General features: G+C 45.1%; 1 protein-coding gene across 1 annotated transcript; it reads right to left on the reverse strand.

The window, feature by feature from the left end:
- Positions 1-346: 346 nt before the first annotated feature.
- NOX1 (NADPH oxidase 1) lies at positions 347-22097 on the reverse strand. Its single transcript, XM_072626641.1, has 13 exons — positions 21934-22097; positions 15408-15503; positions 8593-8703; positions 8339-8423; positions 7405-7553; positions 7140-7321; positions 6921-7050; positions 3622-3714; positions 3165-3400; positions 2789-2951; positions 2060-2206; positions 1341-1465; positions 347-550 (listed from the first exon to the last, which is right to left on the reverse strand). The coding sequence occupies exons 1-13, from the start codon at positions 21976-21978 to the stop codon at positions 424-426; spliced, it is 1689 nt and encodes a 562-aa protein (XP_072482742.1). The 5' UTR covers positions 21979-22097; the 3' UTR covers positions 347-423.
- Between the last annotated feature and the right edge of the window lie 982 nt (positions 22098-23079).

Raw genomic sequence — 23079 nt, forward strand, 5'->3', positions numbered from 1 at the left:
TGAGATGTCATCTGGAGTTCCGGACCAGCAGACTGCTGTGCCACACAGTGTGTTAAAATATGAAGAAGTGTTGGACAAGCGCATAGGAGAAGTATAAAACCAAATTCCAGGTGAGGTCCAACAGAGAGACAGTTGTCATGGACCTGGGCCAGCATTATGGGAAGTTCCATGTGAGCCAGGCTTTAAAGAGTGAGTAGAAAGGCCACCCAGCCTTTAAAGGGGGGCATCCCTGGTATAGTGACAGGTATGAAGGAAGGCCCACCCAGAGCATGTTCTGGAGGCCAGCCCGCTGTCCCCATGGTGAGGAGGTGTGGGTAGAATATAAAGACTACTAGACTATTAGAACTCAGCTGAAGAGCACTGTCATTTGCCCATCTAGGGGCACAGAAGGAGAGCTGGAAGAAGTCAGGAGCTCATGACCACTTAGAAGTTTTCCTTATTGAAATAGAACTGGACCTTCCTGGGATCCAAGCTGGAGTAGTGGTTACAACACTTGCGTAAGCTCTTTGCCAGGGTCTGGGGGCCACACAGGAAAACTCCCACCACTGACCTACAGAAACAAAGAGAGAAAGGGCTGAGATGCAGCGGGTACTGTAGATGAGGCACTGTTTCATCAGCCTTCACCTACCTCCATTTCTTGATACCTTCCTAATACAGAATCAAGCAGGTCTCCCCTCTACCAGGGCTGGTGAACCCAGCTCCCAAGGTATAGGCTGCCTCCTGGTCCACTGACTTACAGATCACTAGTGACTTAGAGACCTTACAGCTCCCCAACCCAATATCCTGCCTCCTTCCCCCATTCCTCTAGAAGAAATGGTAGACCTACCCAAGCACTGGGAAGGGACAATTGAGGCAGCTATCCAAATAATTCTATCCCCAGCATTTTTATGTTAAAAACAGAAGTAATTAAGATCAAAGCGTCTCTGTTGTCCATTTCATTTACCAGCTTAGGTCTAGTGCCTGACTGTACTTTCTTGCCACAGAGGGTGGCAAGTTCTCACTGCTTCCAAAGCATTAACTCTTCCTTTATGGCATTCCAGGCAACATTTTCTCAGTCTTAGCGGTCAGGAGTTTCAGATTGTCTCAAAGAGATTTCCACAGCAGAGCTCAAGCAGACTAGCTCATCTCCTTTCATTCCAATGCTACAATTTGGAGTCAAAGGGCCCAGGTTTAAATCCTGCTCTGCCCCATACTCCCAGTGGGACCATTCACTTCCCTTCCCTTCTCTGGCTCTCACTTTCCTCATCTTCAAAATGAAGGGGTCAGATTTGGTAACCTCTGAGATCCCTTTCTACTCCAACTCTCTGATCCTGTAATACCACAGGCCTTCCAGCACTTACCTGGGATGGACAGCAGCGATGGCAGAAAATTCATTGTCCCATTTAGGTCTCCCGAAGGAAGTTTTCTGCTTCAAACCAGTCACAACATCAGTGGATTTGTCGAAGTGCAATGCTGCATGACCAGCCTGGGACCAGAGAGGGAGGGTGTTAGACTGCAGAGACGCATTTGCTCCTGGAGGCTGGGTCACTAAAGCTGAGGAATGCCCTGCTCCTCACCCCCACCTAACTTGACTGGATCGAGGGGCTGTGGCTCAGTCCTCAGCCCAGGGCATCACAAATGGTAGGCATTGAACACATGTTCTCTCAACGAATTCAACCCCTTGCCTGCATGCTCTGTGGATGAACTCTATTTCCAATCAGTATGCCTCTCTCTAAGATGAGAGTGAATACATTTACAATAAGAAAAACATGTTGCCAATATACTCATTACTACCACAGTGCAAATAAAAATTAGTACTGAATACAACTGAATCCTGGGTAATTGTCATGACCAGCCTGGGTCCAGAGCAAAGATGAGGATATGCATCTAGCTCCTTTTGTTAGAGAGGTGGGGGACTACAGGGGTGGAATGTTGATGTCACCTGCAATAATTGGTTGATTTTTGTTTGTCACAAGGGAAGGCTCACAGGGCTAGGGGCGGGGTGGGGGGGGAGGAGATACCTGATGTAAAAACAAAAGGAGTCAATGAAAGTTCAATTAAAAGAATGTTGGGAACTCACGATGTTGCTGTCCCACCCAGTGAGGAAGAGCCTATAGTTTAAGAAGCCCACTTTTCCACACTCTTCCATCTCCTGTTCCAGAGAAGCCAGAAGGTCATTGAACCAGGCAAAGGCACCCGTTTCCCTGCAGATCCAGTAGAAATAAATCTGGAACACACAAGAGAGAGCACAGCCTTACCCTAGGTTACCTCAGTGAACACGTTAGATATATCATCAAGAGGGTTTCTAAGGGTCAACTGGGCAAAACCCAGCCTTCACTTCTGACTGCATGGCTCCCTAAGGAGTCCTGAAACAGCTTCCCCTGGTGTCCAGAGAAGCCTTTCATGATGTCTGGTCTGAAGACGAAGACCATCATGGCAACGAAGCAGTTGATGATGGTTCTGTGGTGGCTAGAAGCCCACCTGCCAGGCTGCTGGGTATTTGCCCATTTCTTGGGTCTCAGGTGCTTTCCAGACCATACCTAGGCACTGGGGGATTTCTGTTGTTCAAATGCCCTTATAAGAGTCTGTCTGGTCCCCTGACATCCTTGTTTCCAATTACCTCCAAGGAAGCCGTCACTCTCCCAGCCTTTGGCACAATGCCTTGCACATAGCGCTTAATAACATTTGTCGATGATGCCATGGAATTAACTGTTTGTCCACAGGCCAGGCTTGGGGATTGATGCCCACAGAGGGTCCAGGAGGGGCATAGCTCAGAACCTTGAGGGGTTAGATCAAAAAGTATGATTACCGTTTTGGTTTTGAGGGTATGGTCTGCATGTCGAAACTTGTACCAAATGGATTTCAGGATGGAGGCAAAGGGGGTGACCCCAATTCCTGCTCCGACCAACATAGCCACTTCATACTGGAAAACATCCTCACTGGCTGTGCCAAAGGGACCATCTACTTCCAACCTGGCAAGAGTAAAAAGAAAATGAGTCAGAAGACATTCTATTCATGTTCTCCCCAAGGTCTGAGGGCTCCCTTGGTTGCTTTCTGTGTGTTTTTTTGTATTAGAGCAGATGGCCTTGAATTTGAGAGACCCCTGAGGAGTTTACTGGACTTGTTTGCCAAGCTACCATTATCTTTGCCCATTTCTTGGATCTCGGCTGCTTTCTAGACCATACCTGGGCATTGGGGAATTCTGTTGTTCACATGCCCTTATAAGACTCTCTGTCCAGTCCCCTGCTGCCCGAATATGGATAGAGAAAAAAGGTTCCTCGGGTGCTGAGGTCAAGGTGAAAGGGTGCCACTCCAAGGGAGACACTGAGGGGCAATTGACAAAGATATACTGGCCCACTTCCATGCGGAAACCACACTTGTTCATCTGAAGCTCGAGTACTTTGGAAGGGTGCAGGATGGCCTGGGAGAGAAGTACATGGACACACAGTGAGTGGATTCAGCCCACTCCTCTCTCCCTAGGACTAGAAGCACTGAGGCATGCCTAGTGCCCAGGATCTCATTCTAGCTCCCTTCAAGATTGCCATCTCGCAGGGACAAAACACAAAGTGCTTTCTTTAGGTAGACAGAGAGGCCAACCAGCACATTCAATGTCAGAGGGGGAGCCAAGCCCCCATCCCTTACCTTGGTAATCACCACCTTCTGCTGTGAGCGGTAAAACCGGACAAGCCGTTCAAAGATGTATAGGATGACTGGGGCCAGAACCCACTTCCAGGACTACATGGAAACAAGGGCAGAAGACAGACCGTTACACACCGACTGGCAACTTGACACTAATTCCCCAGCAGCTTCCCCTATGAACCCCAATATCTGAGTAGAGCCCTAGTCCCTCCATTGAAGGAAAGAAATGCCATTTTCCTCATTCATCTGGCATTCATAAAGCAGATAATCTCCTGCAGGTTTAACAGTCTGGCTAAGTAGCCAAAGAGAACTATAGACCTAGCATGTCCCAACTGCACATTGCATATTGAATTTTATATTTCAGACTAGTAGTCAGTACAGTTAACCTAATGCAAAAACCCAACAGGTATGACATGGGAAGCAGGACAAGATGACCTTGTGTATAATCACAATGACATCTCCTCCAGTAGAGTTGGGATCTCGTTGACCTAGATGTTATCTCAAAGCCATTCATGCCTGTGTCTCCTGTGTACTTCTTGTGGTTGCCCTTCCAGAAGTCTCCTGCAAGGTGGGGGGCAGAGCGGACAAGAAGTGGGCACCTTGCACTGGTTCTCTTGACATTTCAAAGATCCCAGTGGAACACGCAGGCAGGCCCTGTGTGATGGACTATGCTATGTGATGGACCCTCTCTTTTTCCAGTCTCTGGAAGCTTTTCTCTGAATACATTTCTCTGATAGCATTTTATGTAAGATCATGGTCAGTGGCAGAGCAGACATTTGAACCCAGCTTCTCTGGCCACTAGTTGACCTATAAGACCCCAGGCACTGGCTTTTTCAACAACAATGGCACAGTTTTGTGGATGCCTTTTGACACTGATCACTTCCAGATATCATACCCTTTATTCTCATCCCTACCCCAGTGAGTCGTAGGATCAGAGATCTACAGCTGAAAGGGATTTGAGTTACCCAGTACAGAGGAGGAAACTGAGGCCCAGAAAAGTTAAGGACCCTCATAACAAACAAAAACAGTTATGCAAGACATATGCAGTGACTGATGAGGTAAGTCACATTCTGCATCCATGATGCCCTGCTTCCTCCCTTCTCCAACGAAAGGAGGGAAACCCCTTTTCTCATCTCTTCTCTGGGACCAAAACTGGGCATTCCAGTTATGATCAGAGATTGACTCTTGAGGATGGTGTTAGATGAAGTTTGTTTTCACACTTCAGAGCGACTGAGCTCTGCTACTCAAATAGAATATGTCCCCCAACTCAGTGAGGTAAATGCTGGAAAACACAATGGAGAAACAGATAAGTCAGTCGTACCTACTATGTGCCAGGCACTGTGCCAAGTGCTAGGGCTACAAAGAAAGGCTAAAGACAGTCCTTGCTTTCAAAGAGCTCATTTTCTAATGGTGGACACAACATGCAAGCAATTAGATTCAAATGAGCTTTAGAAGGGATAAACTGGTGTGTCCTCAGAGTGAGGAAATTAAGATCAACAGCGAAGTAGGTGCATTTGCCTTTGGTTTCTCAGTAACTCATGCCAGAGGTCGTCCTTTAATTCCGATTCTTCTTTCACTTTCGTAGGTGAGGGCCGAGATATCGCTCTCCAGAGATCTTTCTTTCGATCTTTTATTTTTTGTGTTTTTCATTCGAGGCAGTCATTCTTTCTCAGGCCACTTTGTGGGGCCATCCCCTGCCTTTCATCCTTCAATCTTTATGAGCAAATGAAAATAAGGCCTAGCACCTGGGATACCATTAGCTTTGTAGTCTATCTGATCTCCTAGATTGCTATACTGTAGCTGTTGTCATCTTGGAGTCAGCAGGATGGAATTTGGAAGCTCACTCCCCATGCCACCACTGAACTCCTGCCCTTGAGAACAGAGCACATTTCAAAGGGTTCTGGGGGCCAGCAGCTTCCTGGCAGCCTTAGTTATTACTACCCCCACTGCAATTAGACCATACTAGCGTATGAACAGTTGCAACTGGCACAGAGTGCTCAAAGAATGTTCTTGTACATGATGCTTAAAGAAAATTCCACTTCCAGCTGCTGATGCTTCTGAGAAATCTGAGTGGGATTCTGCTACGGAAGAGAGGTCACCTTCCCGACTTTCAGAAAGCAGTCTCAGAAGCTGCTGCTCCCATGAGTTGAAGATTCCAATTTTCTGCCTCTTTAGGATCCTTTCTTGTGAGAATCTCCTAGAATCTAGGACCAAAATAGTCTCCCCTTTGAGAGCAGGGATCATGTACTATACTTCTTGGGTGTTCCCCCTCCCCAGCCAAGACCTAGCAGTAGTATATATGCTCAAAGTGCCCAGTACCCATCTGCCCAGACTGTGACTGTGTCATTGATTCAGGGAACCAGAGGATCTGAAGGCCCAATTCCTTTGTTTTAAAGGTGAGGCAAATGAGACCTAAATGAGGCAGTGCCCTGGCCAGCTAGGAAGTGACCCGGCAGGGGCTGGAACCCAGGGCTGCAGCCTCCCTTCTCCCAGAATGCAACACTCTTAAGTCAGCAGCTTCCCCTGATCAGAGCTTTGGAGACTGCCACCTGGCTGGGCTCACCACATGGAGCTTCTGTGTCCTGTTCAGTTCTGAAGCATTTTCATTTCTCCAGCAGTCAGGCTGTTCAGCAGTATGTTGTAGAAATTCACAACAACTAGTATGGAGGCTCTGCTCCAGCCCACCTTTGTGATCTGGGTCAAATTGTTTAACCCAGGGTGAGGAACCTGCAGCCTCAAGGTCACCTGTGGCCTTCTAGGTCCTTGGGTGCAGCCTTTTGACTGAGTCCCAAGTTTTACAGAGTAAATTCTTTTATGAAGCAGATTTGTTTTGGGAAGTTTGGATTCAGTCAAAGGACCACACTAACCTCTTTGGGCCTCAGTTTCTTCCTCTGTAAGATGAGGGGAGTTAGACTACATAGGAGATGACATTTGTAGAGCATTTTAAATTTCACAAAGTACATCATATTATTTGACCCCCACAACCCAATCCTACCCAGGGAGGCAACATGGGCATTCTTATTCCTGTTTCATAAACGAGGAAACCAAGGCTCAGAAGGCCACTTAAGCCCACGTCCATTGAGTCAGAGATTTAAAAAGGGACCTTAGACTCACCAAGGTCAACCTCCTCTTTTTTTTTTAAAGGGAAACCAAGACCCAGAGTAGTTAAGTGACTTGCCTGTGTTCAAGCAAGTAGTAAGGGACGGAAGTGGGATGTGAACCCAGGTCTTCCTGGCTCCCAGCCCAGGGCTCTATTTCACTATGCCACCCCTTCCAACTCCCTGATGCCATCTGCTGCTTACCTCAGCAGGTAGCCCTTCAAACCGAGGACGTGTACAGTGTGAGGCCGTGTCCCAGTGCTTGTGCTGCTGTGCACACTTTCTGGGCGGGTCTTTTTGCATGCTGTCTTCCGTTTGACCTCGGACAATCCCCCTGAGACACCAAAAGAGGAGTGGTCTGAGCCAGACGATGAGACAAGGCAGGGAGTGGGAGGTAAGGAGGACAGGCACCCAGGGACTTACCCAACTCCATGGATTACAAGGCCAATGAAATAGATGACAAAGAGGTGGTGTATGTACCAAAAGACCTCAAAGTAGCACCTGCGGATAAACTCTGTGGCTGAGGTCACCATAAGGATCAGGGCTAAGGTGATGATCACTCCAGTGAGGCCAGCGATGGTGGTGAAGGCCATGCGCTCTGATGTCTACAGACAGAAGGAAGAAGAAATGTTGCACCCCTCACCACCCAGCCCAGGAGCCTCAATGCTTGGCCACTAGAGCTACTTACCATGCTTGCGGAGGGGAAGGGATTTAGCCAGGGGCTTTCCTCATTATGGGGGTACTGGCTAGAGAGGGTGAAGGCCAGAGACTTGTCATCAGCCGTGTAGCTCCTCTTGTACCGTTCAAAATTGAACAGGTGAGCAACAACGTGGATGACTGAATAGAAAAAACAGAGAGAGATGGGGCAGGGAAGGCTCTGGGAAGCCATCAGGGCCAAAGTTACTCTTGTTGTAGGCACTGGGAAAAGGAAACATCCCTGGAAAGGTCCAGTACCAGCACAGTGCTGGGCACATAGGAGGCACTCAGTAAGTGCTAAGGAAGTAATTGTTGACTGAGGTCATAGCATCATAGACTTGGAGCTAGAATGAGCCTTCGAGACCATCAATTCTGGTCATCCCATTTATCAAATGAAGACAGTGAGGTCCAGAGTGGTTAAAGGATCTGCCCAGGGTCCCCCTTGCCCAAGAGTGTCTGCAGCTGCGTTCTAACAGGGATAGCATCCTAAAGAAAGGCAGTCTCTTCTTGGCCAACCCTGAAGCTCTGAGGAATCAGAGTCTCCAGGTTAGAGCAGGGCAATCAGAAGATCTAGGTTAAAGATCTTGGCCTTGGAACTCAGGCTCCAAGCACAAGTCCAGGGTCCTAGCCAATAGCCCAGGCTGATGAGTGCATATTATGAAACCAGATGCTACCACAGAGGAATTCTAGCATCCTTTCCCACTGCTGAATTTTCTGATATCAAGAGGAGGATTCAGTGGCTCTGAAATCTATTTCCATATAACATGACTTGGGACTGTCTTGGCCACAGAAAACATGGATTGTCAATTTGTACTTGCTATGTGCTACAGGCCCGTGGCCTGGCCAAGTCACTCCATCCTACTGGGCCTCAGTTTACTCACTGCTACACAGAAGCATTGTGCTTCGTTTCTGTCTGCTTGAGTTACCTGTATGCAGGCAGATCATGTAGGCCACCAGCTTATGGAAGGTGAGGTTGTGATCCAATTGCTTCCTTAATGTGCGCCTACAACACTGGGGAGAGGGGCGGAGGGAGCATCATGTCAGCTTCCTGCGGCTCTGTGGGACACCCCCACACCCCAAGGCTCCCTGAGCTCCCCACCAGGATCATGAGCCCACCCCCAACACAGGCGATGATCCAGCTCTAAGCTGAGGTTTGGGCCCCAGAAGGCGCATGGCTCACCGAGCAGCTGCCCCTTAGGAAGGAGAGCAGATTTCTGCACACAGGAAGCAGGATCAATAAACTGTTAAAGTTCAGGCAGCGAGCAGAGGCCCGGGCCCATGCTAGTGAAGACTGGGGAAAAAGGGGAAAAGGAGGAGAAAGAAAGAAGAAAAATTACTTTCTTTCAGGCCCTGGCCCGGGTAGACACTAACAAGAAGCAGAACTTCACATGATGGAGAGACAACATGTTCAAATGAATGAACGAAAGGAAAAATCACCACAGTCACTATTAAGGACTTTGTGCCAAGCCCAGTCAACACAAGGGATTTTCTGTGTATCAGTGGGGGTGGGAGAAATCTGTGCAATCCCTGAAGGCCCTCCATCCAATAGTCAGGGGCAAGCTCCAGGCTATAGCCTGTAGGAGGAATCCTTAAAAGCCTGCAGGAAAACGAAAATATATTCTGCAGGAACCTGGGCGTGGGCCCAGCACTCAGGTGGTACCTACTTGAGCTACAATCTGCTTTACTCCAAATTCTTTGCTATTGGTATCAATGAATCAGACGGTGCTATTGAATTCAAAAGCAATGAGATCTGGCTGGGGCCCCTTCTCCAAGCAGTTTCCACCTGGAGGTGCCTGTATTTCAATGAATCTCGTCTATCAGATACTGGCTATAATCAAAGATTTCACTGCCCTGGAGCTAGCCCCGCCCCCAACCCTAGGGAGCCAAGGCTTCTACCTTGCACAGACATCTTGTCATCTGCAGCTCAACCTACTCATCGTCTACTACCTCGTCCTCCACTCCACCTCGGATACACACAGAGCTGGTCGTACCCTTGGCCTTGCCATTACCCCCAAGTCTACTTCCCCGTTCACGAATTTTGAAATTTCTTTATTTGATCATAATCTTTTCTCTTTCCAACTTTCTCTCTGACTTAACAACCCTGAACCCTGTGCTTGGTCCCCATGTAGTTGCTCCACCCCTCAGTTCTTTCCTGGACCATCAACTCTGTGTGGACTTCACTCTCCTCCATTCTCTACCTTGACCCCCTGGTGAGTCAGTTCAACCCTATACTTAAATCCCTAGTCCCTTTTCTTACTGCCTGTTATTCCTTGGGTGACTCCCACCGCCCACTATCTTCATTCCTATTTGTGTGCCACCCAAAGGCGCTGTAGAAAATCACAAAATTCTGCTAATTGGTTCCACTAGAAATTCATGTTCCCTACTTTCAGCTGGGCCCTGACTGCGAACAAGACCATGTTTTGCCACCTCCCTAATGAATGGACTCTCATTCGCCACAGGTGCTCAAATTCCTTGCTTTGGAATTCAATAGAGCTATTTCATTTATTGATGTCAGTACCAAAGAATTGGACTCGAGGGGATTGTCTTGTCTTTCACAGGGCATGCAATGCAAATGTACATATGCCATCCTCAAGCCTCCCAAGGCACTCCCCCTCCTCCAAGCTGAGGACCTGCCGCACACTTCACTGAGAAGAGGGATCTTTTTCCCATCACCTCATGTCACATTAATCAAGTTGATGGGGTATAGGCTCTGGGAGCCTCCTGGAAATCTCCTTGGATTTCCCCACTTGATCTGGTGTTGGCTTGAGGCCATAAGCTTTTCGTTATCACTAGGCCCAAATCCCTGTTACCTCCGAATTTTCTTCGGATACTTCCCACTCTTGAGCCTATCAAAATCCCATTCACTTAGTTTCTCACCCCACTCCCATCAAGACCCTCCCTAGATCCCCCCCATACACCCCAGACTATGCAGCCACCCCTGAATTCCTCCCTCAATTCCTCCCTCAGTCTTTCTGTATATAAGATCCATCTTGTTTCCATGAAAGGTCTCAGAATCATTCTGGTCCAAATGCTCAGACTCTATCTAGCCTGCTTACATTAGCAATACAAATGCTCAAATTCCTTAAGAGTCTGGCCAATATGGCCGATTTTTAGAATCATGCCCACCTTGGATGGTGTTTTAATAAACCTTGTTTTTCTTTGGCTGAAAGAAGACTTGGGTTGAGTTCATTCGGGCAGGACCCAGCACATGGATGCTTCGGGGTCCCAGCACCCCTAAACCTCAACACAAATATGCCTATGTCTCCCCTTTCCCGCTGGCTCTTATCCTATATCTCTCCTTCCCTTCTCAACAGAATTTCAAAAAGCCATCCACACCAAAGGCCTCCACTTCTTTCCCTTCCACTTTCTTTAAAACTCTTTACAGTCTGGTTTCTGACCCCCTCATTCAACTGAAACTGCTTTTTTCAAAGTTATGATCTTTTTTTATTTTTATTTTCATTCCCCACTTCTCTCCCTCCCTCTGGCCCCTCCACATCCAACTGAGAAGGCAAGAAATATGATACCCATTATACGTAGGAAACCACGCAAAACATATTTCCACATTAGCCATGTTGTGAAAAAAATGCAAGAAAAATCAAGTGAAAAAACAACCTGCTCCAGTCTGCATTCAGGGTTCATCAGTTCTCTCTCTGGAGGTGGACAGCTTTTTTCATCATGAATTCTTTGGAATTGTTGTAGATCCCAACGATCCCTTAAAGGCCAGTTCCAATGGCCTTCTCTCAGTCCTCAGCCTTCAGGACTGCAACTTCTGACACTGTGGTTCACCTTCTTTTTAGGTTTTCATGATGCCAATCTTTCCTGTCTGACCATGCCTCAGTTTCCTTTGCTGACTCTTTATCCAGATCTTACCCACTGTACCACTCTCTTCTTTAGCCACTGGTGTCAAACTCAAATAGAAAAGGGGCCTCAGGTAAGGATACCTAAATTGACTTAGAAAACCATATATTAACATTATCTATGTTCTGTTGTATATTTATTTGTCTTGCTAAATATTTCCCAATTAACATTTTAATCTGGTTTCACCTACCCAGCATTGTGAACTGTGTGTTTGACACTTCTGGTCTAGATGACCGCAGGAATGAATTTTTCCCCGTCCCAACAACTCTTGAATTTTATTTACTATGAAATAAAAGACTAGTGCAAGGGTGGGGAACCTGCAGCCTCCAGATCACATGTGGCTGTCTAGGTCCTCAAGTATGGCCTTTTGACTGAATCTAAACTTCGCAGAACAAATTCCCTGAAAAAAATGATTTGCTCTGTAAAACTTGAACTTAATCAAAAGACTGAAGTTTCAGGTTCCTTATCCCTGGTCTACACTATCTCACTTGGTGATCTAATCAGCTCCTAAGGGTTCAATTATCACGTCTATGCAGGTGACTCCTAGATCTATAAATCCTCTCTCCTGGGGAAACTGCAGTAGATAGAGCTCTGGGCCTGGAGTCTAGATGACCTGAGTTCAAATCAGTCCTCAAACACTTCTTAGGTATGTGACCCTGGACAAATCACTTCACCTTGTTTGCCTCAGTTTCCTCATCTGTAAAATGAGTTGGAGAAGGAAATAGCAAATCACTCTAGTATCTTTACCAAGAAAACCCCAAACAGGGCCATGAAGAGACATGACTGAAAAAACGATTGAACAGCAATCTCCTAGTTACTCCACTCCCACATTGCCAAGTGCCTCTTGGACATCTTGAGCTGGATCTCCTGTAGACTTCTCAAACTCAACATAACCAAAACAGGTCTCATTATCTCTGCTCTGAAACCCTGAGGATACTCCCATCCTTCCAGTTACACAGGCTCCTCACTCTCTCTCACCCCCTCTATCTGATCGATGGCCAAGTTCTGTTTTCATCTGCCACAACCCCAAGCCTACCTTGAGTCCTCATCACCCTCTTCCCGGCTATCAATAGCCTTCAAAGTGGTCTCTGTCTCAGCTCTCTCCCCACTTCACTCCATTCTCCACCCAGCTACGGAGACATTTTTTTCAGAAGTGTAGATCTGACCCCACCCTGTTCAACGAGTTGCAGTGGCTTCCTATTATCCCCTGTCCTTGGTTTGGAATTGAAAAGTCTTCATAAAAACTTAGCTACTCTGGACCCTACAGTGATCCAAAAAAAATCCAAAGTACTCATGATGAAAAATGACAGCCACCTCCAGAGAGGGAACTGATAGACTATGAATGCAGACTGCAGGGGATTTGTTCTTTTTCTTTCTTTCTTTCTTTCTTTCTTTCTTTCTTTCTTTCTTTCTTTCTTTCTTTCTTTCTTTCTTTCTTTCTTTCTTTTTCTTTCTTTCTTTCTTTTTCTTTCTTTCTTTCTTTCTTTCTTTCTTTTTCTTTCTTTCTTTCTTTCTTTCTTTCTTTCTTTCTTTTTCTTTCTTTCTTTCTTTCTTTCTTTCTTCCTTCCTTCCTTCCTTCTTTCCTTCCTTCCTTCCTTCCTTCCTTCCTTCCTTCCTTCCTTCCTTCCTTCCTTCCTTCCTTCCTTCTTTCTTTCTCTTTCCTTCCTTCCTTCCTTTCTCTTGCCTTTTTTCACAACACAGCTGATGTAGAAATGTTTGCCATGTATAACTGGTATCATAAACACATGACATCTCAATGGGTTGGGAGGAAGAGAAAATTTGGAACTGAAAATTTCAAAACTCTTCCAGAATAAAATGTCTTATTTTACCACCTCCCTCCTACTTTTCCAGTCCTCCAACCCCTTACTTCTCATCACATACCATAAGAGCTAGTGCCATGGGATGACTTGGCAAATTTCCTCAAAGGAGACACTCCATCTCTTAATACCATGGTATCTTTGTGTACAATATTCCCAAGGCCTAGGACATCCTGCCCCCTCCCCTCTGCTCCCGCCTGCTGCTAGAACCTTGCCCTCTGAGATTACATCTGCTCTATTTTATATATATCATATGCAGCTGGTTACTTGCTTGTTGTCTCTCCATCAGAATATTAGCTCCTGGAGGGTAGGACATTGTTTTTTATCTTTTTCTATATCCCTTGCACTTAGCACAGTGCCTAGCACGTAGTGTATTCGTCCTTCGTTGCCGAAGAAGACCATGCCATCAGAGAAATGATGACATGACTTGCACTTGACTTTGTTTTGAGTGAGGGAGGGCTGTGCAGGTCACCAGCCTCACTTTTCCTCCAGAGCCATCTGAATCCAGTGACCAGATATTCATCAGGATGACTGGAGATGACCCAGGATGAGGCAGTTGGGGATAAGTGACTTGCCCAAGGTCACACAGCTAGTGAGTGTCAAGCATCTGAGGTGAGATTTGAACTCAGGTCCTCCTGACTCCTGCACTGGTGCTCTATTCACTGCACCACCTAGCTGCCCCCTCTAGCACACAGTAAGCGCTTAATAAATACTGAATGAATTAGGCATAGACCCATACCTGACACTGTACACAAGAATAAAGTCCAAATGGGTACATGATTTAGGTATAAAGATTGATACCATGAATAAACTGGAGAAGCAAGGAATAGTGTATTTATCAGATCTACGGAGAAGGGAAGAATTTTTTACTAAAGGAGAGATAGAAAGCATTATGAAATGCAAAATGGATAACTTTGATTACATTAAACTGAGAAGTTTTTGCACAACCAAACCCAATGCAACCAAAATCCGGAGGGATGTAGTAAATTGGGAAAGAATTTTTACAGCTAAGCTCGGGGATAAAGGCCTCATTTCTAGAATATATAGAGAACTGACTCAAATGTATAATCATACAAGTCATTCCCCAATTGATAAATGGTCAAAGGATATGAACAGGCAATTTTTGGAAGAAGAAATTAAAGATATCTATAATCATATGAAAAAATGCTCTAAATCACTATTGATTAGAGAGATGCAAATCAAAACAACTCTGAGGTACCACATCACACCTATAAGATTGGCAAACATGACAGAACAAGAAAATGATAAATGCTGGAGAGGATGTGGGAGAGTTGGAACACTAATTCATTGTTGGTGGAGCTGCGAGCGCATCCAACCATTCTGGAGAGCAATTTGGAACTATGCCCAAAGGGCTACAAAAATGTGCATACCCTTTGACCCAGCAATATCGCTACTAGGACTGTATCCCCAAGAGATCATAAAAATGGGAAAGGGTCCCACACGCACAAAAATATTTATAGCAGCACTCTATGTAGTTGCCAAAAACTGGAAGTCAAGGGGATGTCCATCAATTGGGGAATGGCTGAATAAATTATGGTATATGAATGTAATGGAGTACTATTGTGCCATAAGAAATGATGAACAAGAAGACTTCAGAGAGGCCTGGAAGGACTTATATGACCTGATGCTGAGTGAAAGGAGCAGAACCAGGAGAACTTTGTGCACAGCAACGACCACAGTGTGCGAGAGTTTTTTCTGGTAGACTTGGAACTTCGTAATAGCGCAAGAATTTCTTAAAAAAAAAAATCCCAATGGTGGTTCTCAAGGCAAAATGCCTTCCACACTCAGAGAAAGAAATATGGAAGTCACTCACAAAATGTAGCAGATCATGTTTGTGTATGTGTACCTGTTTGTGTATCATGTTCTGATTTGTTATACGACTTCTTTCATTTATCTTAGTCTGACTACATAGCATGACTATAGTGAAAATACACTCAATAGGAAAGTATATGTAGAATCTATACAGAATTGTATGCAGTCGTGGGGAGGGAGGGGGGGAGTGGGGGGTAGGTGGGGGGGATAAAATCGCAATTGTATGGCAGTGATTGTTAAACATTAAAAAAGAAAAAATAAAAAAAATAAAAAAATAAAAAGAAATAAATAAATGCTGAATGAGTGACAGTAGAGGCCCAGCGGTGGCTGTCATCTGAAGATCAGATTAGCTAAGTACAGAGAAGTTCATCTGTGGCTGGAAGACTTTTTCAGGGTCACCTGGCCTTTTGGTGAGGTGTCTGCCTGAGAGCAGTGAGGCCTTGGCAGCTACAGCTCTTGGACCCTCCCCCAGGATCTTGTCATTTACCCCAAGGATTTCTCTGGTGTAGTAGTATTTGTCCGACTTCTCAAATGTCAGGAAAGCGTACACAAACAGGAAAACATTTAGACCCAGCCAAACAACCTGGAGAAGGGAGAAAAAAATCAAAGTAACAAGGCATGCAGAGGCTGAAATGGGAATCTAACAAGAAGAAACACCCTGTGCATTCCAGGCGCTTTACATGTGCCTGCCTTCATTTCCAAAGCGTGAAAGTGGACAAGCATCTCATTTTCTCAGGTCATCAGGAGGAGGCTTAGAGTCAGGCAGACTTGGGTTTGAATCCTGCCTCGGACACCCTTTCTATCTACACAACCTTGGACAAGTCTCCTAACATCCCAGTTTTAGTTTCCTCATCTACAAAATGCGGATAATAATGCTTGGAACGTGTGAGACTCAGAAAGCAAAATGAGGAATTTAAAAATAAAAAAGTCACAATTTTTAAAAAGGGGCTTTAAGTAATCTTTAAAAAATGAGCAGCTTAATGGAATCAGGACCTAGAACATGTATAGAAAGGCATGTAAGCCACTTAAGACTTGCCTCTAAAGATGTTCCTTAGCCAAAGTGAAACTCTAATCATTTTTGAAACCTGGTTATTGGAACTTGCCATTTTTAGATGCTATGGGACTATTAAGTGACTGTTCTTCTGAGTCTAACTCCAGGTATGGGAAGCAAGAAAGGCAGTCTGAGCCTCCAATCAGGATGCCAGTAAGCTGATGAGATGCTGGTATGAACTACAAAAGGTGATCTCAAGGGAAGGGTGGGAGAGTGGCTGTTTAGCCTGGGCTGAGGTAAGATGCTCCTGACTCAATTTCCCCACTGACACCTGGCAGACTTTAAGCCTGACTGAATGCAAGTGGACAATCTAATCCTGCCTGGAATTGAAACGAAGTTGGGGAGATATTGTTTCCCTGCAATGTCCCTACTCTTGGTGGCAATTTCCTATAGTCAAAAGGTTTGTAAACTTAATACTAGATCTATTAAATTATAGATTGTTGGAAGGGGAACATCCATAGTTGTCTAAAATTAAGCTATTAGGTACAGGACTCTAGACCAACAACAATAAGTCAGGGTCCTTTAATTCTTAGTAACACTGTGGAGACAATTAGGCCAAGAGCTTGTGAAGTCAGCAACATAAATATTATCTGTGTCTCAGTTGGTTAATGTTTAAAAAAAAATTCTTGTGTAGTCCATGTTGTAAATGCTTTAAAAAGATGTATCACCTGACCAAAAGTTGGAATTGTTTTATCTGTTATAAACTGTGCTAAAAATGAAAAATTTAAATTAAAAAAAATGAGCAGCTTAGGATAACACATTAACTCTTTCTGATATCTGTGATAAAGAATTGGATTTCTACAGAAACAAAGAATTCATTCACCACCAGAACACTAAAGGATTGCTGATAGATCTGCCCTCCACGTTGTGATGCACATTCTGCTTGGTTGTGTGTGTACGTGCACATGTGCGCACTCGCGTCCAAGTGTGTACCTTTTTTTTTAAAACAAGCCTGTTATTGCCCTGGACTTCGTACTGTGGGATTTATTTTCTTCAGCTATCATTAACTCCTGGGACTTCCTGATGCACTCCTGCCTGCACTGAGCATTGGCAAAGGGAGTTATGCGTTACCGGCACCCGTACAGGGTGTGTTCTTCCTTCGTTGTCCAAAGAAGACCGTGACATCAGAGAAATGATGACATGACTTGCACTTGACTTTGTTTTTGAGTGAGAGAGGGCTGTACAGGTCACCCGCCTCACTTCTCCAGAGCCATATGAATCCAGTGACCAGATATTCATCTCCAGGATGACTGGAGATGACCCAGGATGAGGCCATTGGGGTTAAGTGACTTGCCCAAGGTCACGCAGCTAGTGAGTGTCAAGCGTCTGAGATGAGATTTGAACTCAGGTCCTCCTGACTCCTGAACTGGTGCTCTATCCACTGCACCACCTAGCTGCCCCTACCGGCACCCCTAGGAACCACCAGCCTCCAGCTTGCCTGTGTAGTTGTGGGTCTGCAATGCACTAGGCCTTGCCTTGTCCTCCAGCTCTTCCCTGGGTCTGGGGCAATTCCAAGACTACTAACTCAGATCTCTGGGCATCATGAGAATAACCCAGAGGAGCTAAACCTAGCAATATCTAAGAGTTTGTCCAGAACACCCAGGCAGCTGGCAGGCAGAACACTCATGAAGACCTGAGTTCAAATGAGGAATCAGGCACTTACTAACAGCCTTGTAACCTTTAGCAAGTCATTTCATCTCTGTCTGTCTCAGTTTCCTCATCTGTAAAATGGGAGTGATAACACTGTTTACCTTGCAGGGTGGTTATGAGGATCAAATTTGCTAATATTTGGAAAGGGCTGAGCACAGTACCGGGCACATTTTAAAGTACCTGTTTCCTTCCTCTTTCCAGACCTAACCATTACCGTCCAAAAGATTCACACCGCATTCCCCAGGGCCAAGTCAAATATGTACTGACCTCTAGAAGTACGAACAAAAACCACCCCAGTCAACCTCTCCTATGCCAAGAGTTGAGGGCCATCCTCACTGGCCTCCCAGGGCTCTAATTCCTCCTCAGTCCCCCAAGGGCTAACAACCAAACAGGGAGCGGAGATGGAGGGCTACTAATAGTGGGCACTCCCCTCCCCCCCACCAAAAGAGCATCAGGGAGACCTTTAAAAACACATAGATAAATCATAGTTAGTCATCGCAATGATAAATGGTTTTAGTTTTTCCAGGTTATTTGTCTTTACAATGATGTAATTATGTATATTGCTCTCCCTGCTGCCCACCTCCTGACAGAGAGGTGAAGGACTGAGGCTACAGAATGAGCGACACATTTGGAGGGACTTGTTTTACCCAACTGCAGATTTGTTACACAATTGAAGTTTTTCTTTCTCTTTTCTTTCAGTGAGGACACTGGAGGGAGAGACAATAAATTTTTATGAATCGAAAAAATAAAAACTCCACCTTAAAAATATACACAAAAGAGAGCAGAAGGGAGTTCAGAAAGACACAAACAGGACAACTTTGAAAGTATTGTCTTAAATTCCCCATCTACTTAAATAAAACACCAAGCTGGATGTACTAGAGATTCCTGTTTTCACAGACACTGTTTTTTTTCTGTCTTTCTTTGCATACGAGAATGTTTGTGTTTGGGGATGTTTGTCAATGTCCTGACAATAAAAAAGATTGCTTTATTATTATCAGTATTATTATGGGGCATCTGGGTGGCTCAGTGGATAGAGTTCCAGGCCTGCAGTCAGGAAGAGCTGAGTCTAAATCTGGCCTCAGACCCTTGCTAGCTGTGTGACCCTGGGCAAATCACTTCATCCTGTCTGCCTCAGATTCCTCCCCTGTAAAATGAGCTGGAGAAGGAAGTGGTAAACCACTCTAGTATCTTTGCCCAGAAAACCCCCAATGGGAGAGTCAGACATGACTGAAATGAACAATACATTATTATTATTACCCAAAGGGAAGGCAGCGCTCCCCCAGCCTCAGCCATAAGATGATGGGCCAGGATCTAATGTTTGATCTTTCAAGGCTGGCTGGGTATGGCCCAGTTTTCCAGCCCTACCCCAGATTCTCACCCGGGACTAGGAGACAAGGGTCACGGACAGCAATGGAAACTACATGAGGGTGATCCAATCCCAGCCCTACCTTCTGCTTGGTCATTTTTTTCATTTTTACTTTTATTATGACAGCTGGGTTAGTAGCTGGATACTGGATGGAGAGCTAGCCTGAGAAGGATCCAAGAAGCCCTGGGTTTGAGGCTTGATGGTAATATCTTGGCTGCATGTCTGTGGACAAAGAAACCTCTTAGCCTCTTGGCGTTCCAAGCAATTCTCCCAAGACTTTAAGTTGTACAGAGAAGGCATAGACCTGTTTTGGGAGAGAGAGTTTCCTCATCTGGGAGGTCCCTTGCCAATAAAATCATAGGTGTTCAATTTCTCTCCCCATCTTTTTTATTACTAGGAACTTGCCACACACCAACAATGTATGCCAACCACCAAAGAAAGGTAGACTTTGTAGAGGTCCCTGAGTAAAACACCCATGTGCTCCAGGACTCTGTCTCTAGTCAAGAAGGAAGAAAGGGAGGGAGGGAGACTAAAGAGTCACCTTTGACCTTTACAGAGGTAGAAGGGATGAGACTGCCAAGGGAGTTCAATTTTTGCCTAAAGAGTAGTGCGACTCCACATTGCCAGAGGTATTGGATTGATGTGAGTAAAAAGGACCCAGCTGAAGAGCAGGAGGGTGAGAGGATGGCAGAGCTGGACTGGCTCTCAGTCTACCCACCTCATTTTACAGATGGCAACAGTGTGGGGATAAACAGGGGTAACAGAAAGGGGAAGTGATTGTCCAAGGTCACAGAGTCAGCCAGTGTGGGAACTGGGACAGGTCTCCCGGATGTTTCTTTAGCTTTAAAAATGAAATACGTTTTTATTGCTGCCTTTTGTTTTCACATGATCGGCATTTCGGGAAATCTCTCCCCTTCCTCATCTCCCACCTTGAGAATCAAACCCTCTCTTTTTTAACAAACAAAAAAACCTGGTGAAGTGAGAACACAGAGAGCTCATCTGACCATGTGCGTGCCAAACTGTGCTCTACCAGCGCCCTTGGCTAAGGCCGGCAGGAAGAAGGCGTATTTCATCGTCCAGTCTCCCACACCATTACCGGCTTTTCAATTGCTTAGAGTCTGGCTTGTTCACAGTGAGGTCCTTCCCTGAAGTTGTGATGGGCTGCCTTTGGTTCTGCTTATTTCCTCTGTAGCAGTTCATCCAGATCTGCTCCAAGCACTTTCCACACTAGCACACAGAGGGCCCTAAGTTTAGATTCAGGGGACTCCAGCAGAAACAGAAGCACGGTGTTCATTCAGGCAAGGATATCACGTTGGGCCTTCTGTTTCCCAAATCATCAGCTTTCCAACAGAGTCTGCTCCTTGCAAACCTGCCTTACTTCTCACTTTCCCTCAGGGTCTCAGAAGCCAGAAGCAAGAGAGGCCCCATAAGCAGTGGTGAAATTGGAGGGAAAGCCCTTAGAAGCCTGAGAAAGGAGACAGCAAGTCTTGGTGGCTGAGAAACGCAGATGAAAAGGAGAAGGAAAGAGCGGTGGAGCTGCAAGTTCTAGTTCTTGCCCTTGACTGTGACTATGGGACTCTGGTTCACGTTCCCCATCCACGGAGGGGATTGGAAATGTCTAAGACAGGTCCATGATTTAGACATAAAGGGTGATAGCGTAAGCAAATTAGGGGAGCATGAAAGAGTTCACCTGTCCCATTTCTGGAAAAGGAGAGAATTTATGACCAAACAAGAGATAGAGAACACTGGAGGAGGTAAAATGGATAATTTTGATTACATTAAATTAAAAAGGTTTTGCACAAACAAAATGTAGCCAAGATTAGAAGGAAAGCAGCAAACTAGGGGAAAAATTTATAGCAAGTTTCTCTGATAAAGGTCTCATTTCTCAGCTCTTTAGGGAACTGAGCCAAATTTATAAGCATATAAGTCATTCTCCAATAGACAGAGGGTCAAAGGATATGAGCGGGCAGTTTTTAGAAGAAATCAAAGCCATTTATAGTCACAAGAAAATGCTCTAAATCACTATTGATTAGAGAGATGCAAATTAAAACAACTCTGAGGTAACACCTCACACCTAGCAGACTGGCTAATAGGACAGAAAGAGAAAGCGACAAATGTTGGGGGAGATGTGGAAAAATTGGGACACTAATGCACTGTTGGTAGAATTGTCAACTGATTCACCCATTCTCAAAAGCAGTTTGGAATTATGCCCAAAGGGCTGTAAGACTGTGCGTATAGCCTTTGAAATACCACTACTAGGTCTATACCCCAGAGAGATCAAATTAAAAGGACTTATGATGAAAAATGCTATCACCCACAGAGAAAGAACTGATAGAGTCTGAGTGCAAACTGGAGCAGACTATTTTCTCGCTTTTTTATGATTCTTGGGGTTGGTTTTTTTGGTCTGTGTTTTCTTTTGCAACATGGCTACTATAACAATGTTTTATATCATTGTACATGTTTATATTAAACTGCTTGCCTTCTCAAGGTGGGGAAAGGGAGGGTGGAGGAGAAGTTGGAATTCAAGTTTTTAAAAAATGAATGCTAAAAATTTTTGCTCACATGAAATTGAGGGAAAAAAATCAAAAGAAGAAAAAGAAAATGGCTAAGATTATTTTTCTTATGAGACCTTGGTGAGAGAAGTGTGAGTGATTGGGGAGATGGTTAAGAAGGAAGGGAGAAGAGAAGGGAATGATAGCAGGAAGAGAAAAATCTGAAACCCAAAGATTCAGGATTTGGCTACATGGATGTTTAGGTAGCACTTGCCTCTGCCTCTCTGGCCACCCCCACACTAACACATATCTTTCTATTCGCAAAGAACACCAGGAAAGTCCAGGGATGGGTCACAAGTCTTTTCTCCACCAAAAGCATATCAAGCACTTTCAATTGTGTTGGTCCTTCCACCCCATTAACCTTCACAATGAAAATGACAGCAGTGCCACTTACCAGAACCACAGCTGAGAACCAATGGTTAACCACCCAGTTCCCCATTGGATATGGATGATTTGCAGTTTCTCTCTGGGCAGAGGGACAAGGGAGGCCACTTGGTTTCTGAGAAGGGTCTTCAGGACTTAGAGCCTGGCCAGAATATTGACTGGCTGCTTCTGGCTTGGGGAACTGGGTTTAAAAATGCCAGTCTTTCCAATAGTCTTCTAGGAATAAAGGAGTGAATCATATATGAATCACGTGAATGAGTGAATCAAAGTTCCTTCTTGGAACAACACTTTAATCAGCTAAGGTGGAATAGCCTGTCTTTACAAGAACAACAGGGATTTTCCCTGATGGAGTTGGGTTGGTTTTTTTTTTCACCCTGGAGGAAATAAATTTTCACTGTCTGGTCAGATTGGTGAAGTATGAGGTATCTAGGGTATATTTCTATTTCTTTTATCAATAGGAGATTTCCTAGGGTTCCTTTCAAGAAAAATAAATACTTGCAGAAAATTACTTTAAAAAAATTTTTTTTAAAGGGCCAGGTCTGCTATGACAACTTCAGGGGAAGACAACATCTCCTCTTCCCAAAGAGATCTATGAGTATGCAGCTCAAGGAGTTTGCTTCAATTTGGGCTCTGGGCTTTCCCCATCACGGTTGTACTACTACCTTGGGTCAGGAGATTAAAAACAATGGTTTTTATTAGTTTCTTTTGGGGTGATGTGGCTGGGTGGGACCATTTTAACATCGTAGAGGTGAAAGGGAGTTCAGAGGTCACTTCTAGAAGTGAATTGCTTGAGTAACCGAAGGTAGTAAACATGAGGATCCCTACTGCCTTGCCCTGCCCAGGGTCCCATTCACAAGGGCCTGCCTCAGAGGTTGACAGTTTGATTTTGCTAAGAAGAGATATACCTGTCGAGCCCCCTAGAAAGCCAAATCAATGAGTGAAGATCTGGCTAGTTTTAAGAGCAGCATGTACTGGATTCTTGAGGCTTGAGACCTGAGCCCCAAAACCCATCTTTTCACTCCCAACTGTGCAATTTGAACTTTTCTGCAATTTGGTTGGTTTGCCCCTTAAGAAACCAGGCTCCAAGCCACTGGCTGTGTGTATGTAACCAGGATCTCTAGGACTTTGCAGCTCAGTGGCATTTGTCTGGGTTATT

This window comes from Notamacropus eugenii, chromosome X (assembly GCF_028372415.1).
Source record: "Notamacropus eugenii isolate mMacEug1 chromosome X, mMacEug1.pri_v2, whole genome shotgun sequence".
NCBI lineage: Eukaryota > Metazoa > Chordata > Mammalia > Diprotodontia > Macropodidae > Notamacropus > Notamacropus eugenii.

What these genes read in the sequence shown, in the direction of transcription:
- NOX1 (XM_072626641.1), bottom strand. Translation starts at nt 21,978, where the DNA reads ATGGGGAACTGGGTGGTTAACCATTGGTTCTCAGCTGTGGTTCTG. An exon ending in TTGAAGGGCTACCTGCTGAG is followed by an intron (nt 3,715 to 6,920) that starts GTAAGCAGCAGA and finishes GTTTCCATGTAG; the next exon opens with TCCTGGAAGTGGGTTCTGGC. An exon ending in ATACCCTCAAAACCAAAACG is followed by an intron (nt 2,207 to 2,788) that starts GTAATCATACTT and finishes TGTGTGTTCCAG; the next exon opens with ATTTATTTCTACTGGATCTG.